A 17,170-nucleotide genomic window follows, 5' to 3' on the forward strand; every position below is an offset into this window, starting at 1 on the left:
GACCAGTTTGGCTCAGTGGATAGAGCATCGGCCTGTAGACTGAAGGGTCCCAGGTTCGATTCCGGTCAAGGGCATGTACCTTGGTTGCAGGCATATCCCCAGCAGGAGGTGTGCAAGAGGCAGCTATCGATGTTTCTCTCTCATCCATGTTTCTGACTCTCTGTCCCTCTCCCTTCCTCTCTGTAAAAAATCAATAAAATATATTTTAAAAAAAAAAGATGGCCGCTCCCATGTTGTCACAAGATGGCCACCACAAAGATGGCCGGCAAGGGAGGGCAGCTGTGGGTGATCAGGCCGGCGAGGGAGAGCACTTGGGAGCAATCGGGCCGGCAGGGGAGCAGTTGGGGGCGATTGGGCCGGCAGGGGAGAGCAATTGGGAGCGATTGCACTGGCAGGGGAGCAGTTAGGCATCAATCATGCCGGCGGGGGAGCAGTTAGGAGCCAGCAGTCCTGGACTGTGAGAGGGATGTCCCAGATTGGAGAGGGTGCAGACTGGGCTGAGGGACACCCCACTCCCCCAGTGCACGAATTTCATGTATCGGGCCTCAAGCAACACATAATAATATTGGTTACATTGGTGTTTTATCTCTAGTTTCACTTATTTAAAATAATTTTTAATAAAATGTAAATATAAATAAAAGTCAAACATTTCATTCCAAAATAGAGGCAGAGGGAGAAAAAAAGAAAAAGGCTTTGCTCAGAGAAGTAAGACTTTTCCCTCATGAAGTTTTTATTAGCTCTATTCTTGCTGACTCAATCTTTTCTTATGCAAGAACATTTTTTTCAACACTCTAGATATTTTACCACTATAATTTCTTTCTTAAAAATAACAACACCAGTTCAAATAAGCATGAGAAATAGAATTCACCATTCTATCTTTTAAATAAACCTGAGCAAAAGAAAAAAAACTCTAGTCAGCAGAGTTAAGAGGACTTTTTATTTCATAGATTTTCTACATAATGTAAAATTATGTAGTCGATTCTACTTATTTCGTCATGCTTACTATTAAGCTAACATTTCTCAACTTCAAGTGCAACCTGATTTTGTTAAGATCTGAGCCCCTTGACAGAAGGAAAAGAGGCCAAGTCCCCTTGAAAAAGAACCTCGAAACACTGCCACAAGTATAAACAAGGATTATTGCATAAATTTGCTGTTGGCAAACTACAGCCCACAGAACATATCTCACCTGACACATTTCTGTAAGTAAAGTTTTATTGGAACACAGCCACGCTTATTCATTCACATATTGTCTATATACATTTTGCACTAGATTGGTGGAGCCCAGTAGTTGAAACAAAGACTATATGGCCAGCAAACCCTATAATTACTATCTGGCCTTTTACACCCAAAATGTGCTAAAAATTTCCCTCCAATTGTTCAAAGGACCATCAGCATTTGCTAGAGTGATGGTACCCTGGAAAAAGGGACTACTCAAACTTCCCCAGAGATTACCAGATACTAACTTTAAACAGACACTAATTGCCAAGGACCCAAAATGCCAGCATGGTCTGTCAGTCAAAGAGTTTAGGGTGACCAGGTCATAAATGCATTTCTGGCTCGAGGTTAAAACTAAGTGGGACGGTATGTTTATGGCTATAACCTGTGGTTATTTTCTGGTTCCTGAATGTATAACTGGAGGAGAAATACTTGGCAACTGGGAGAATTTCTGACCCACGGAGTAGGCAGCATTTTGCTAGGAAAAGCCAAATGAAAGCTCCTAGTTTGTACTCCCTGCCAAGGATGTAAAGCAAAAGTAATAATACATCCCCACCCCCAAGAGAGGTGCAGAGATTAGTGCCACCATCAAAGACTTAAATAGATGCCAGAGTGATCATATTGAACACATATCCATTCAGTTTACCTCTTTAGCCTATACAGAAGGTGGGAGATCATGAAGAATGGATTATGAATTATCACAAATTTAATCAGGTTGTGAGATCAATTTATAGCTGCTATTTCAGATGTGCTTCATCTTTAATGAAGCAAATCAACACAGCCTGAAATCTTATACACAGCTACAAGGTGGCAAATACTTTTGTCTCTATACCAACTGAGGTATTGTCAGAAGATATCTGCCTTTGCCTGGCATGATTAATAGTATACCTCATGGCCGTATACCTGCACCAATTTACACTCTTCAACATCAACTCTCCCACTCTCTGCCCCAGTATAATCCACAAAGACAGTGGTCATTTTTCTTAATAATTAATATGTATTTAGTAGTTGTTATGCAACATGCAGTGGTCTAAATGTTTTATGTATTCTCATTAAATTCCCATAAGAGGTAGGCACTTCTATTATCCATATTAAACAGTTGTAGAAAGAAGCAACACAGAGATTAAGTAACCTAAGTAAAGGTTGGCCGATCTAGAACTAAAATCCAAATTATAAAATTCCAGAACCCCTTTGCATAATAGGATCCACTACACTAGTCTGGTGAATAAAAGAGCTATTTTGTTTGCATGTTTACCCATTTGTCAGTTGGTAGATATTTGGGTTGTTTCCAACTTTGGCTATTATGAAAAATGTTGCTAAAAAGAATCATGTATACATTTTTCTGTGGACATATATTTTCATTTCTCTTGGATATTTATCTGAGAGTAGAATTGCTTAGTCATATGGTAAGCCTATCTTTAACAATCTGAGGAACTGCCAGAGTGGCTGAAGGCTCCAATTTCTTCATATACTTACCACTTCTTATTATCTGTCTTCTTTATATTTTCAGAGATAGTGGTCACTTTGACATTACACAGAACAAAAATACTGATCCACAATGCTGATGACTTTAGACTCAGGCTTACTGGAAGTGATGAGGAGGACGTATAAAGCTGTTAATGGCCTAACCGGTTTGGCTCAGTGGATAGAGTGTCGGCCTGCGGACGGTAGGGTCCCAGGTTCGATTCCGGTCAGGGGCATGTACTTGGCTGCGGGCACATCCCCAATAGGGGGTGTGCAGGAGGCAGCTGATTGATGTTTCTCTCTCATCAATGTTTCTAACTCTCTGTCCCTCTCCCTTCCTCTCTGTAAAAAAATCAATAGAAAATATATTTTCAAAAAAAAAAAGCTGTTACATGCCTTAGTAAGACACATGTTAAGACAGAAGATGAGAAAATTCACACAAATTAAGGGACCCATTACTAAAGTAAGGAGTCCAATGGCCTTTGGAAATAAGACTTCACTTAAAGTCTTATTTCCAAAGAACAAAACATATTTTAAAAACATACTAAGAATAAAAGCAAAGCTAGATGCCAAACTAGTAAACTGAATTACATTTTACAATACTTAATAGCAATGCACAATTGCAGGAAAAATGTTAATATCATTTTTGCTTGGTAGAAAAATGGACATTCTACATTTAGCCACATGTAGCATTTAAGTACTACTAAGAATTATCTGTAAGAAGCAAAACAAATGATTTTTCAAAACTCAATGAAAATAATCAATAAAAACACACAAAGGTGTATACACTTTAAATATTATAAATATAGCATTAGGCAAAATAGAGGAATTAGCGATGAAGCAATTTAATAAATCTTACTTCATTTAAAGTCTTATTTCCAAAGAACCATATTCATTTGTGTCTTTAAAAAAAAATTAAAAAAGGATGTAGCCGAAACCGGTTTGGCTCAGTGGATAGAGCGTCGGCCTGCGGACTGAAAGGTCCCAGGTTCGATTCCGGTTAAGGGCATGTACCTGGGTTGCGGGCACATCCCCAGTGGGAGATGTGCAGGAGGCAGCTGATTGATGTTTCTCTCTCATCGATGTTTCTAACTATCTCTCTCCCTTCCTCTCTGTAAAAAATCAATAAAATATATTTTAAAAAAACAAACAAACTACTTTATAAAAAAAAAAAAAAAAAGGATGTAGGTGGCCTCCTCAGAATCAATCCTCAGCCGCCACTGTTTTAGAAGTGATGTGCACTTCACTAAGGCACTTCCAGAAGACATATCAAGACACTCCACTGAAGTACAGGTTCCACAGTAAACTGGCAACCCAGAACATCTACTAGTATGTACCAGATACTTTGTCAGAAAGAATAAACTTAAATTTACTACTTACCAATACTTTTCCAAAGATTTAAAATACAAATATAGTTTTGAGGCAGTTTCCCAAAAATATTTTAATATTTAATTATTCATATTAACAGTACATTACTATAATTGCTATATCATATATACTTCATTAACTACTCATTGATATCAATATTTATCCAAAGATTAATTAAGAAAAATTATATTTTTGGATAAGTATTGATGAGTAATAAACCCAAGACTCTTCTCCCTGACAAGGTATCTGGTGTACAGATGTTCTGAGTTGCCAATATTATTTATCTTATCTAATCTTTTATATTACTTGATGAAATATATATATATATTTCCATAAATAGTCAAAAATGTATCTATCTATCCTTGGATTAAATCAGACCACACAGAGCAAGATACCTAAACACCATTTGGGTCCCACATAATTGTTCTGACTAAACTGTACTTTGTTGTTAAGTCACAAACTCGTATTTAAGTATGTAAAGTATTAAACACTCTATTTCTTTAAAACTGACACCTATGTGATTTATTAAACTCCCTCTTTTACTTAAGATTCAATACAGTGCAAAGTAATCTTTATTCAAAAATGCACAGTCACTTAAGAGACAATCTTCTGGCATTTGGATTCATATAACTGATCACATATCCTTCATTCCATTAGCTACAAAAAAAGCAAATATATGGTTTACCTTTGGCAAGTAAAAAGGATTTCATAGCATGCATGGGTAAACTTTTAATCTATCTGCCAGTGTCATCTTACTTTCTCTTTATGATTTCCTTGATTAAACACTTATTATGTTGCTATTATGTATTTACTTACACAATATATAATAAAATTTTAGGAACAAGGTGAAATAAAGCAATAAAGTCATTCAAAAAAGATTAACCAATAAATGAAAAAATTAAAACTAAATTAACATTATGAAAAATTTTAATAAAATTCAACAATTAAAACTTTACCTTAATAAAGCATGGATAAATATTTGCTATGCAAATGCAAAGAGAAGGTAGTTTCTTCAAAGTAAAAAAGGCTATTTCAAAATATTTAATTATAATAATGATATCTTATTTATAATTCACTTGGCAGGATTACTTTAAAATAAAATCTATTTCTACTTTTACAAAGTTAATTTTTTATTTTAGAAAAAACTACTTTTTAAGACTAAATTTAGTAAAGTTAAAAGGATGCTACAAATAAACAGAGGGGGAAACCAAGATGGCGGCATAAGTACACACTTGTACTTGCTGCCTCTCACAACCACATCAAAACTACAACTAAAAGACAAAACGGATATCATCCAGAACAACGGAAGGCTGGCTGGGTGGAAATTCTACAACTAGAAGGAAAGAGAAAAGCGCACTCAAGCTGGTAGGAGGTGCAGAGGTGCGGAAGAGCAGAAGTACAGAGGAGTGAGCGGGCAAGTGGGTATGCTGCTATCTTTTTTAATAGGGAGGAAGATACAAGCTCCCAATTGCTCTGAACTCCAGTTCCGAGCGAAACCCAGGGACCCAGATTCAAACGGGGAGAAACTGGACTGTCTGGAATCGGGCCGGAACGCGAGAGCGGCTTTCTCGCAGAGGTGGTTGCAGTGATCATTGTGCCTGCACAGGGCTGCAGGACACAGAGACCTCTCTGAAGCAGAGCAGACTGGCAGCCATTGTGGTTTGCTCCACCCTGATGATTCCCTGAGACCCTGCCCCACCCAATTTACAACCCCACCCAAGCAGTGAGCAGAGGCTTTTGCATATGAATGGCCTGTTCTTTTGCCATCTAAAACATAACAAACTGCAGCTGGGTCAAAGAGCTCCAAAGCCTCCAAAAGAAGGCCTAGAGCAGCTTTTACTGCTTCACAGGGGGGCCTCATCTGGGCACTTCCAAACCCCAAACAAAGAGGAAGAATCTGCAGACCTGTCTATAGCTCCTGCTGGGTGGCCTCAGACAGTGGCTGAGTTTGCACCTCCTTAGAGATCCAAGAGCCAGTGTACCCAGTGGTCAGAGTGAGACCATACCAGAGTACAACTCTTCACATCAGGGGGCAGACTCAGTGAGCACCAAAGTCCCACTGAAGCAAGTCCTGCTCCATAAGGGTGTCTCCAGCATAGCAGTTCTCCCATTGTAGACACAGCTGGTCCTCACAGCCAATTGGCCTGGAGGTCAATTCATCCCAGTGATAACTACAACAATCAAGGCTTACCTACAACAAGACTGTGCACACAGCCCACAAAGGGGTGCACCAAGAGTGTCCACCTCAGGTAATTGGGGAGGCTGAGCCACTGGGCCCTATGGGACACCTAGCACAGAAAGCCACTCTATCAACACAGGGAAGCAGCCAAAATGCGGAGACAAAGAAACATGTCACAAATGAAAGAAATGGAGGAAAGCAAACTACTGGATATAGAGTTCAAAACCATGGTTATAAGGTTACTCAAGAATCTTCTAGAAATGCCTGAGAAATTTAGTGAGAACCTCAAGGATATGAAAAAGGACTAATTAGAAATTAAGCATACACTGACTAAAATAAAGAATAATATACAGAGATCCAACAGCAGACTAGAGGACCCCAAGAATCAAGTCAAAGATTTGAAATATGAAGAAGCAAAAAACACCCAACTGGAAAAGCAAAAGGAAAAAAGCATACAAAAATATGAAGATAGTGTAAGGAGCCTCTGGGACAACGTCAAGCGTACCAACATCTGAATTATGGGGATGCCAGAAGAAGAGAGAGAGCAAGATATTGAAAACCTATTTGAAGAAATAATGACAGAAAACTTCCCCTACCTGGTGAAAGAAATAGACTTACAAGTCCAGGAAGTGCAAAGCTCCCCAAACAAGAGGAATCCAAAGAGGACCACATCAAGACACATCATAATTAAAATGGCAAGGGCAAAAGACAAAGAGAGAATATTAAAAGCAGCAAGAGAAAAACAGTTACCTACAAGGGAGTACCCTTATGACTGTCAGCTGATTTCTCAACAGAAACCATGCAGGCCAGAAGGGAGTGGCAAGAAATATTCAAAGTGATAAATAGCAAGAATCTACAACCAAGATTACTATTCTACCCAGCAAAGCTATCATTCAGAATTGGAAGTCAGATAAAAAGCTTCACAGATAAGGAAAAGCTAAAGGAGTTCATCACCACCAAACCAGTATTATATGAAATGCTGAAGGGTATTCTTAAAAAAGGGGAAAAAGAAGAAAAAGGTAAAGATAAAAATTATGAACAACAAAGGAACAACAAATACATATCTATCAACAAATGAATCTAAAAATCAAGTGAATAAAAAATATGACGAACAGAATAAACTGGTGAATAGAATAAAATCAGGCATAGAAAGGGAGTGGACTGACAATTTTCAGGGGGAAGTGGGTGTGGGGAGAGGGAAGAGACAGTACAAAAATCATACACCTATGGACGAGGACAGTCGGGGGGGAGGGTAAGGGCATAGGGTGGGGTGGGAACCGGGTGGAAGGGAGCTATGGGGGGGAAAAAGAGGAACAACTGTAATAATCTGAACAATAAAGATGTATTTAAAAAAAATAAAAGGATGCTACAAAATGTTAACTGTAATAGGTCAAAGAAGAAATGTGTAAAAATGAGGTAGATGTATAGATATGTGTATAAAGGATATTGTAATATACAGCATTTTAATTTTTTGTAAAGTATATGTCAAATGTCGAGTAAACAATGTAGCCTTAAACAACTAGTATTAGTTCACATAAAAATGGTGGGGGAACAAAGGTGCATATTTACCCTTCTCCTCCCATTCTTGTTATCTTTAGGCGAAAATCCACAGAATTCAGACTGGGAGGCTTCCATTTTAAAATATCATCACATCGACCAGGTTTGTATTTCTAAAGAGAATTGAAATGATAATAGTTAATAAGAGGATAAGAAATTAACATTTGACTTATTCAATATAGTATGTTACTTTTTAATAAGCAAAATTACTATTCTTTTCCAAATATAATTTTTGTTATGTTCAACTGATGAGTAAAGCTAGATATCTACCTTCTTATTGATGGCCTTTCCAATTTTCCTGCCAAAGTATTTGTGAAAGTCCAAAAAAAGAACGAAACTTGTTATTCTTTCTAATTTTTCTATGGCTTACAGTAAGTTTCATCATTTTTAAATTTTGGGGTTTTTTTATGTTTAACTTCACTGTAGGCTCATTTATAATAAAATTAACCAATGAAATTAGCAAAATGGATACAATTATGTAAACCATCACCAAAATATTCTACATAGCATTTCAATCACCCAAAATGTTTCCTCCTGACATTTGCAGTCAATTCCCCACACCAATTCTAGCAATAATGGCTTTTCTATCGCTATAGTTGTGCCTTTTCTAGAATTCCTAAGAAATTTTTAACAAAGATTTTTTAAATTTATCTATGCTGGTGCACATAATGATAGTTTGTCCCTTTTTATTACTGATAGATCCCATTTTATGTATATACCACAAACTGTTCATGCATTTATAAGTTGATGGCTATCTGGGTTGTTCCCAGTTTTAGGCTATCATGAATAATGCCGCTCTGAACATTTTTGTGAACATGTCTTCATAACTCTTGAGAAAACAGCTCAAAGTAGAAAGGCTGGGTCGCATGATAAATGTATGTTTAACTTTATGAGAAATTGTCAAATTGTTTTCCAAAGTGGCTGTAACATTTTCTATTCCTATGACTAATATATGAGAGGTCGATTTGCTACTCATCCACCTTAGGCCTAGGTATTGTAAATCTTTTTAATTTTTAATTCTAAAGTATGTCTCATAATTTTCACTTGTATTTTTCTAATAACCAAAGATGTTGAAGATCTTTAATTTGCTTATTTGCTATCTGTGTATGTTCTTGGGTGTAGAGTCTATTCAAATTTATCCTTGTCCTTACTGGGTAATCTCATTATTCACTTGCAAAAGTTGTTTATATATTCTATATAAGCAGTCTTGGTTGAATACATGTACTGCAAATATTTTCTACCAGTCTTTATCTTGCCTTTTCATTTTCATAACAATCTCTTTTGAAGAATAAAGTTATTGTTTATTTTAATGAAATAAAAATAATTTTTCTTCCAGCCTTATTGAGGTATGATTGAGAAGAATTTAAGGTGAACAACATGTTTTGACATATGTATACACTGTGGAATAATCACAATCAAGTTAACTAACATATCCATCTTCTCACATAGTGCCTTTTTCTTTCCTTTTGGTAGTAAGAACATTGAAAACCTACTTTCTTACCAAGTATATATTATCACTATTAATTGTAGTCACCATGCTATACACTAGATCTCCAGAACTTATTCATCTCATAACTGAAAAGTTTTTACCCTTTAATCAGTATCTCCCGTTTTCCCCTATCTCCCAGCCTCTGGTAACCACCATTCTATTCTCTTAGTTCGACTTTTCTTTTTTTTTATGATTCCACGTATATGTGAGATTATGGGACATCTGTCTTTCTGTGTCTGGCTTATTTCACTTAGCATAATGTATTCAAGGTTCATCCATATTGTTGTAAGTGGCAGGATTTCTTTTTTAAGTCTGAATAATATTCCATTGTGTGTGTGTGTGTGTATACGCGCGCATATATACCAGATTTTCCTTTATCCATTCATCTGTTGACATACACTTAGATTGTTTCCATATTTTGGCACAGTGAATAATGCTACAATAAACATGGGAATGCAGATACTTTTCCAAGATACTCGTTTTATTTCTTTTGGATATATACCGAGGAGTGGTATTGCTGGGTTATATGGTAATTCTATTTTTTAATTGAGAAACCTTCATACTGTTTTTCATAATAGCTGTATCAATTTACATTCCTACCAACAATGCACATTCCTTTGCTTCCACATCCTCACCAACATTTATCTTTTGACTTTTTGATAATGACCATCCTGACAGGTATGAGGTGACCTGACAGGTATGAGGTGATAGCTCACTGCTTCTGACTTGCATTTCCCTAATGATTAGTAATGTTGAGCATCTTTTCAAAATCATCAATTTTTGTAATTTGTGCTTTCTGAGCCCTCTTTAAGGAATCTTTACTGTAATCTTCTATGTTTTCTTAGAGAAATTTTATAGTTTTAGTTCTTATGTTAAGGTATGCAATCCATTTGAGGTTAACTTATTTATATGGTGTGAAATAAGGACTAGGTTCACTGTTTGACAGACAGATGGATATCCAATTGATCCAGCACCAGTTGTTGGCACCACTGTCAAAACCAATTATTTATAGATACAGAGCTATCTCTATTCTCACCAGTGCACTGCATTGATAAACAGGCCCTTCCTCCTGCTAGCAACACACTAGCTCGACTACTGTAGCTTTATACATTTTGAAACCAGATTATTTATTCCTCAAACTTTGTTCTTCTTTTTCCAAACTCTCTTACCTAATGTAGCATTTATATTTACACATAAATTTTAAATCAGCTTGTCAATTTCTATGAAAAATAAGTCTACTAGGATTTTTATTAGGATTACACTGAATCAATAGGTCACTTAGGGGAGAAATAACATCTTAATATTGATTATTCCAATTCATGAACACTGCCAATCTACTTATTTAGGCCTTCCTAACTTTCAGCAAAGTTTGGTAGTTTTCAATATACAGTTCTTACACAACTTTTGTTAAATAATTTCTAATAATTTCATTTTTTTGTGGTATTATCAACATAAAATATCAGTCAAGTTCCTATAAAATAGCAATCAATAATCCAAAAAAGAAATTAAGAAAGCAATTCCTTTTACAATAGCATCTAAAAGCACAATATACTTAGGAATTAATTTAACCAAGGAAGTGAATGATTTGTATAAAGAAAACTGTAAAACATTACTGAAAGGGATAAAGACTTGAAAATGTAAAGATATCCCATGTTCATACACAGGAAGTATGATATTGTGATTAATAATAGGAAATAATTAGGGTCCTCCTCCCTCTTTCTGATACAGAGCTCCTAAAACCCTTGGAATTCCCTAAATAATGAGAGTAATAAAGTTATTTTCTTATGTTCCTGAGGATTTTTTAAACACGTAAGAATAGGGGCGGATGGACAAGGGAGCCGACCTTGTGATTAGAGGGTTTGAACTTTCAGTCCCACCCTCCTGAATTCAGGGGAGGGAAGAAGGGCTGAAGGCTGGATCCACGGCTTACAGGTAATAATTTAATCAATGCTGTGTAATAAAGCTTCTGTCAAAAAAACAATCCAAGTTGGTGGACACATGGAGACCAGAGGAGAGTAGCATGGCTGGAGAAGACATAGAAGCTCCATGCCCCCTATGCATCTCTTCCTTCTGGCTGTTCCTTTTACATTAAACCCCCAATTTAGTAAGTTAAGTGTTTCTCTTAACTGTGAACCACTCTAACAAACTAAACAAACATTAGGAACCTCTGATTTATGGCCAGTTACTAGGAAGTACAGGAAACAACCTGGACTTATAACTGGCAAATAAAGTCTAAGGAGAGGGGTCATTAGAACCTCCAATCTACAGCCTGAGCATGAGACTGATGTAGGAAGTGGAAGTGTAGGGAGTCTTACAGGACTGAGACCTCAACCTGTGGAAATTGATGCTATCTCTGGGTAGATGGTGTCAAAGAATTGCTTGTTGGTGCAGAGAAAACCCCTGTCCCACACTGGAACTGATCTCAGAACAGCAATTTAGGGATACTTAATATTTCTAAAATGTCAATACTACCCAAAGCCACCTACAGATTCAATGTAATCCCTATCAAAATTCTAACAGCCTTTTTTGCAGAAATAGAAAAGCTGATCCTCAATTTCATATAGAGTTGCAAGAGACCCTCAAGAGTCAAAACAATCTTGAAAAAAGAACAAAGTTGGAGGACTCACAGTTCCCAATTTCAAATTTAGTACAAGGTTACAATAATCAAAATAGAATTATTGACATAGGATAGACATACAGACCAATGGAAAAGAATTGAGAGTACAGAAATAAATCTATGTCGACAGCCAACTGATTTTTTAACAGGAGTCCTAAGTCCATTAAATGGAAAGAGAGACTACTCTCTTCAACAAATGATGCTAGAACAGCTGGGTTTCCACATGCAAAACGAATGAAGTTGCATCTCTACCTCCCACCTATACAAAAATTAACTAAAAATGGACTAACAACCTAAATACAACAGCTAAAACCACAAAACTACTAGAAGAACACAGGGGTAAATTCTCATAATCTTGAGTTTGGCAGTAGATTCTGAGATATGACACCAAAAGCATGAGTAGATGTTTTAAAAAAGATAAATTGTACTTCATCAAAATTTTAAAAACTTTTGTGCATCACAAGACATTATCAAAAAAGTGAAAAGGCAACCTATAGAATTAGGGAAAATATATGTAAATCAGATATCTTATAAGACCTTAATATCTAAAATAAAAAATTTATTAAACTCAACAACAAAAAGACAAACAACCCAATTAAACAACTGTCACAGAACTTGAATAGACTTTTCTGCCCGGAAGATATACAAATGGCCAATAAGCACATGAAAAGATGCTCACTATCATTAGCCAGGAGGGAAATGCAAAACATGCAAATCAAAACCACAATAAGCTACCACTTCAAACCTGCTAGGGAGGCTATCATTTAAAAAAACAAAGGAAAATAACAAGAAATAACAAGTATTGGAGAGGATGTGGCGAAATTAGAAGCCACATACTTTGCTGTAAGGAATATATAATGATGCAGCCACTCTGGGTAACAGTTTGATAGTTTATCAAAAAGTTAAACATAAAATTACCCTAGGATTCAGCACAATTACCCCACTCTTAAGTTCAAATCTAAAAAAACTGAAAATGATATTTACATGCTTATATTCACTGCAGCATTATTTACAAGTCGAAAGGTGAAAACAACCTACATTTCCATCATCATATAAATGGATAAACAAATTGTGGTATATACATACAATAGAATAATATTCAGCCATAAAAAGGAATGAAGTTCTGATACAAGCTACAAAATGAATAGATCCTAAAAACATTATGCTAAGTGAAATAAGTCAGACATAAAAGGACAAAAATTGTATGAGTCCACTTATAAGAAATATCCAGAATAGACAAATTCACAGTGATAGAAAGTAGATTAGAAACATTAAGGAGCTGGGGGGAGAAGAGTTATTGCTTAATGGTTCGAGAATTTCTGTTTGGTGTGATGTAAAATTTTGGAAATAGTGGAAATGGTTGTATAACACTGTCTATATAATTAAAGAGACTAAAGGAAAAAAATGTTTAAAATGTATTCTAGAAACATAGTAAAAAGAAAATACTTTATTTGTGTGGCTTAAGGACTGACTATAGAAGAGCAAATCCTATAAGCCTTAAAAAATATTCACTCATGCAGACTTGCAAAACATAGGAGTAGGAAAATATAGGGTCTACTGAAGGAGAAGCAAGTATGTTGATTCAGCTAGGGCATTACGGGGAGTGGGACCATATTATGAAAAGGATATTAAGGAAGGAAAAACTGCTAAGTGTTCTCATTACTAATACATTCTTAAAATATACACGTCAAACTACATTCTAACAGATTTTTATAAGTTTGAGAAAAAAATGCATAAACCCTAGTCACAGGATCACTTATTTCAAATAGAAGTCCATATAATAACAAATTTAGTATAACTTTAGTTTTGCTAAAAAAGACAAATCACTGGAGTTGATAGGAAAGATATCAGTAGCAAATTTAAGAACATAATATATGCTATTATCCCCTACGTCTTATGTTTAAACATGAATATAAAATCAAAAATATAATATTTCAATGGAAGTTTTTACCCTAAAAGATTCTTTTAGGTAACATACATACTTCAGGATGATCACAAATAAATCTTAGACTTGCTTTATATAATTTTTTTATAAATGCTAAAATTGAAAAATTTTCTAATTGTCAACCTATTAATGAAAATAATCTGAAAAAAAATTCTTTTTTTTTTTTTAAGAAGTGTACCTGACAGAAACGTCACAGACCTTTAATAAGAGTGGTTCATGATGGTAGTGAGGGGGGAAAAGAGTAAGGGGAGAAAGGAGTGTTAATGGTCCCACCACAACCCCATTCACAACCTCTGCCAAGGGAATGTCATACTTACACACAACCATCATTTATTTCTGTTCCTTATTTACTTCTGACGATGCATATGAGACCACTTAGAAACCACTATTAATCTAAGTTACAAAATTAAGGAAAGATTAATGATTGTATAGTTTTAAAATACTTTGTAATAGGTAACTAACAAACCCTAAAATAATTTTAATATGTGATATTATTTGCACAATTAATGTTAAATATCTTTTACATTCTTCTCTCTGGAAATCAAGATTCCATCTTGACTAATGAAAATACAGCATGTAAAAAAAAAAAAAAATACAGCATGCACCAACCAACTCTTCTGTTCATATAAGCAATAATTCAGAAACTTAAGTCATTCCTCTTCTCACACCACATTAAATCATTTATTTTAATTTGAAATTCTGGACTTGATTGGGAATTTCAAAACACATTTATGAAAATTAATAAAATGTATAAAAATGTTAGAAAAGTATATATTTAAAATACTAGAGTTCTCAATTATTGAATGTAAATTGAGAACAATAACATAGATTCCACAATTAAAATATATTTAAACACCTATTAAAATGTAAATTCTACTTCAGCAACAATTCCATCTAATTATATGCCTACAAAATACCTAGTAAAGTGTTCCATAAACACTTAATAATAAAAATAATAAAATGCAAAAGTTTAAAATGTACTACAAAATATTAGTCTCAGGTATAGTTAACTTTATTTTTAAATGAATTATTTTAGATTATGAAATTATTTAAATTAGCAATATTCATGAAACATTATATATATCAATTATTAAAAAGATTCCTTTTTTTATAATCTCCATAATAATAAAGGCAAATGTATTACATAATACAGGGATTTAAGCCTTTTAAAAATAAGTACTTGTGAATTATCAAATGAAATGCAGAATCTTGCTCAAATATAAACAAGGATACAAAAACATTCTTTCAAGCTACATAATTAGGGAGTAGTGCATTTCAATTTCATTAAATTCGCTAGCATATATCTAAATAAAAATAATTATAAAAGCTATATTTAACTGATACATACAATACTTAGTTCTATAGAAATAAATCTGATTTTATCAGATGAGCTCTCAAATAAAAATTGGGGATAGGTTATGTCTAAAGACAATTACTACTACAACCTGTGATGTCCCATTATCATAAAAAATGTAATAAATGCAAATGTCAGGCAACAAAAAAATGTTTAGGAAAATGTTTACCAAGTAAGAGTAGAGCCTGGCTTTAGAGGTAGAGAATGGCCATGTGCCAAAGAGAAGTCTCTAAAACAAAAATAAAGAGAAAACAAAATGGAGGCATAGGTGATATTATTCTGTGGAATAAAGCAATGATTCTCAACTAAGAGGCACTTTTGCCCTCCAGGGAATATTTGGCATTTTTTAGTTGTCACATCGGGGAAGGGAGGGAATGCTACTGCCATCTAGTGGGTAAAGGCCAGGAATGTTTCTAAACATCCTGCAACATACAGGCAGCTGGCCACAACAAAGAATTATCCAGCTCAAAATGTCAATTCTACCAAAGTTGAAAAACCCTGATGTAAAGGAAGATAACAGTAATAATAGCAATAATAGCAAGATATTTAGTTCCTCTTTGTCTCTAATAACTACCTACTCCATGATTTTAAGCAGTTCAAAATGTGGGCTTCATCCAGCTTGTAAAAATGTAATACCATTTTGCTTGCCTAAAACAGAACGTCTACACCAGAAATACCTAAAATGCTTTGCAGCCCTACTCTACAACTTCCACTAGTGACCAGGTATTTTAACATAATACATATTCCAGGCCCTACACTAAAACCATAATGCTTTCTTCACAAGGATCACACCCTGAAGCTAAGAAAGATCCTTGGCCTTACCACAATATTAATTTTATTATTGTTGTTGTTCTAGCATTTTGTTTTAAAGAAAACAGAAGAAATTCTAATTATTAAGGCTACTAAATAGAAGAGTAAAACAACTCTAGATTTAGTGACTTGAGTGGATCTTTTGTCTACGTTTCACTTAGAAGCAAACAGCAAATAGCTATTGTATAAAACAAGACAGAAATACCCTCCTATATAGAGGGAAAGTCATTCATTCAATACTAAGTATCTACTATGTGCTTGGTACTATACTAACTGGAGAAGATATGAGCTGAACCACATGAGGCTTTTTAATCGACTCCTCAACAAATATCACAGAAGTGCAAAAATGAACACACGAGTTGCTAAGTAAGTATAACAGAGAAACATCAAAATCAGTGGGACGGGGTAAAGAAAGTTTTCTTGAATAAGAGAAATGCATGGGTTAAATTTTGAAGAACAATACCTTACAAAAAAGTTCCAGGAATGTATTTGAGCTAAGGAGGTATGATCAAGTTTTCTGAGACTAAGTTGGCTCACTACTCTATCCTGTTAATGACATAGAGAGGGAAAAGCCATTCTAAAAAAAAAATACGTCAAATCAATCATTTAAATTCCATTCTGAAAAGTCACATCCTTGGTAGAAATAGTAGAGAGAGGTATCAGGGAAAGAAGCAGGGGGCAGGGGGGAGGGGGCGCAATGGAGAATTCCACTTTCAAAAGCTTGTTGACATTTCTCATTTACTTAAAAACATTTTCCTGCTAATTATGGAAACTGAGGTTGTGATTTGAGAGTAAAATTACTAAAGAACTGATGAAACTTCTTGGCTTATTCAAGTTGGAAAAATTACTCAAAAATACATTACTATTTTTATTATCTCATTCACAAGTCTAATTAATTTGTCCTGGCTGTTGTTTCAATATAAAAAAACCTATGGCTTACATTTCTAATTAAACAATTTTTTAAAAAATATATTTTATTGATTTTTTACAGAGAGGAAGGGAGAGAGATAGAGAGTTAGAAACATCGATGAGAGAGAAACATCGATCAGCTGCCTCCCGCACATCTCCCACTGGGGATGTGCCCACAACCCAGGTACATGCCCCTGACCGGAATCGAACCTGGGACCTTTCAGTCCGCAGGCCGACACTCTATCCACTAAGCCAAACCGGTT

The 17,170-nt window shown here is 35.1% G+C and overlaps 1 protein-coding gene across 3 annotated transcripts in view; it reads right to left on the minus strand.

Annotated features, from left to right (window-relative positions):
• Positions 1-17,170, minus strand: part of RNGTT (RNA guanylyltransferase and 5'-phosphatase) — a 203,302-nt gene that overhangs the window by 77,450 nt on the left and 108,682 nt on the right. For all 3 annotated transcript variants that reach the window (XM_081094417.1, XM_081094416.1, XM_081094418.1), the window contains one exon: positions 7,796-7,896. In XM_081094417.1, the coding sequence (XP_080950543.1) occupies positions 7,796-7,896 (101 nt within the window). The remainder of the gene's footprint in view (positions 1-7,795; positions 7,897-17,170) is intronic.

The sequence above is a fragment of the Myotis nattereri genome, assembly GCF_964212035.1.
Source record: "Myotis nattereri genome assembly, chromosome: 6".
Classification (NCBI taxonomy): Eukaryota; Metazoa; Chordata; class Mammalia; order Chiroptera; family Vespertilionidae; genus Myotis; species Myotis nattereri.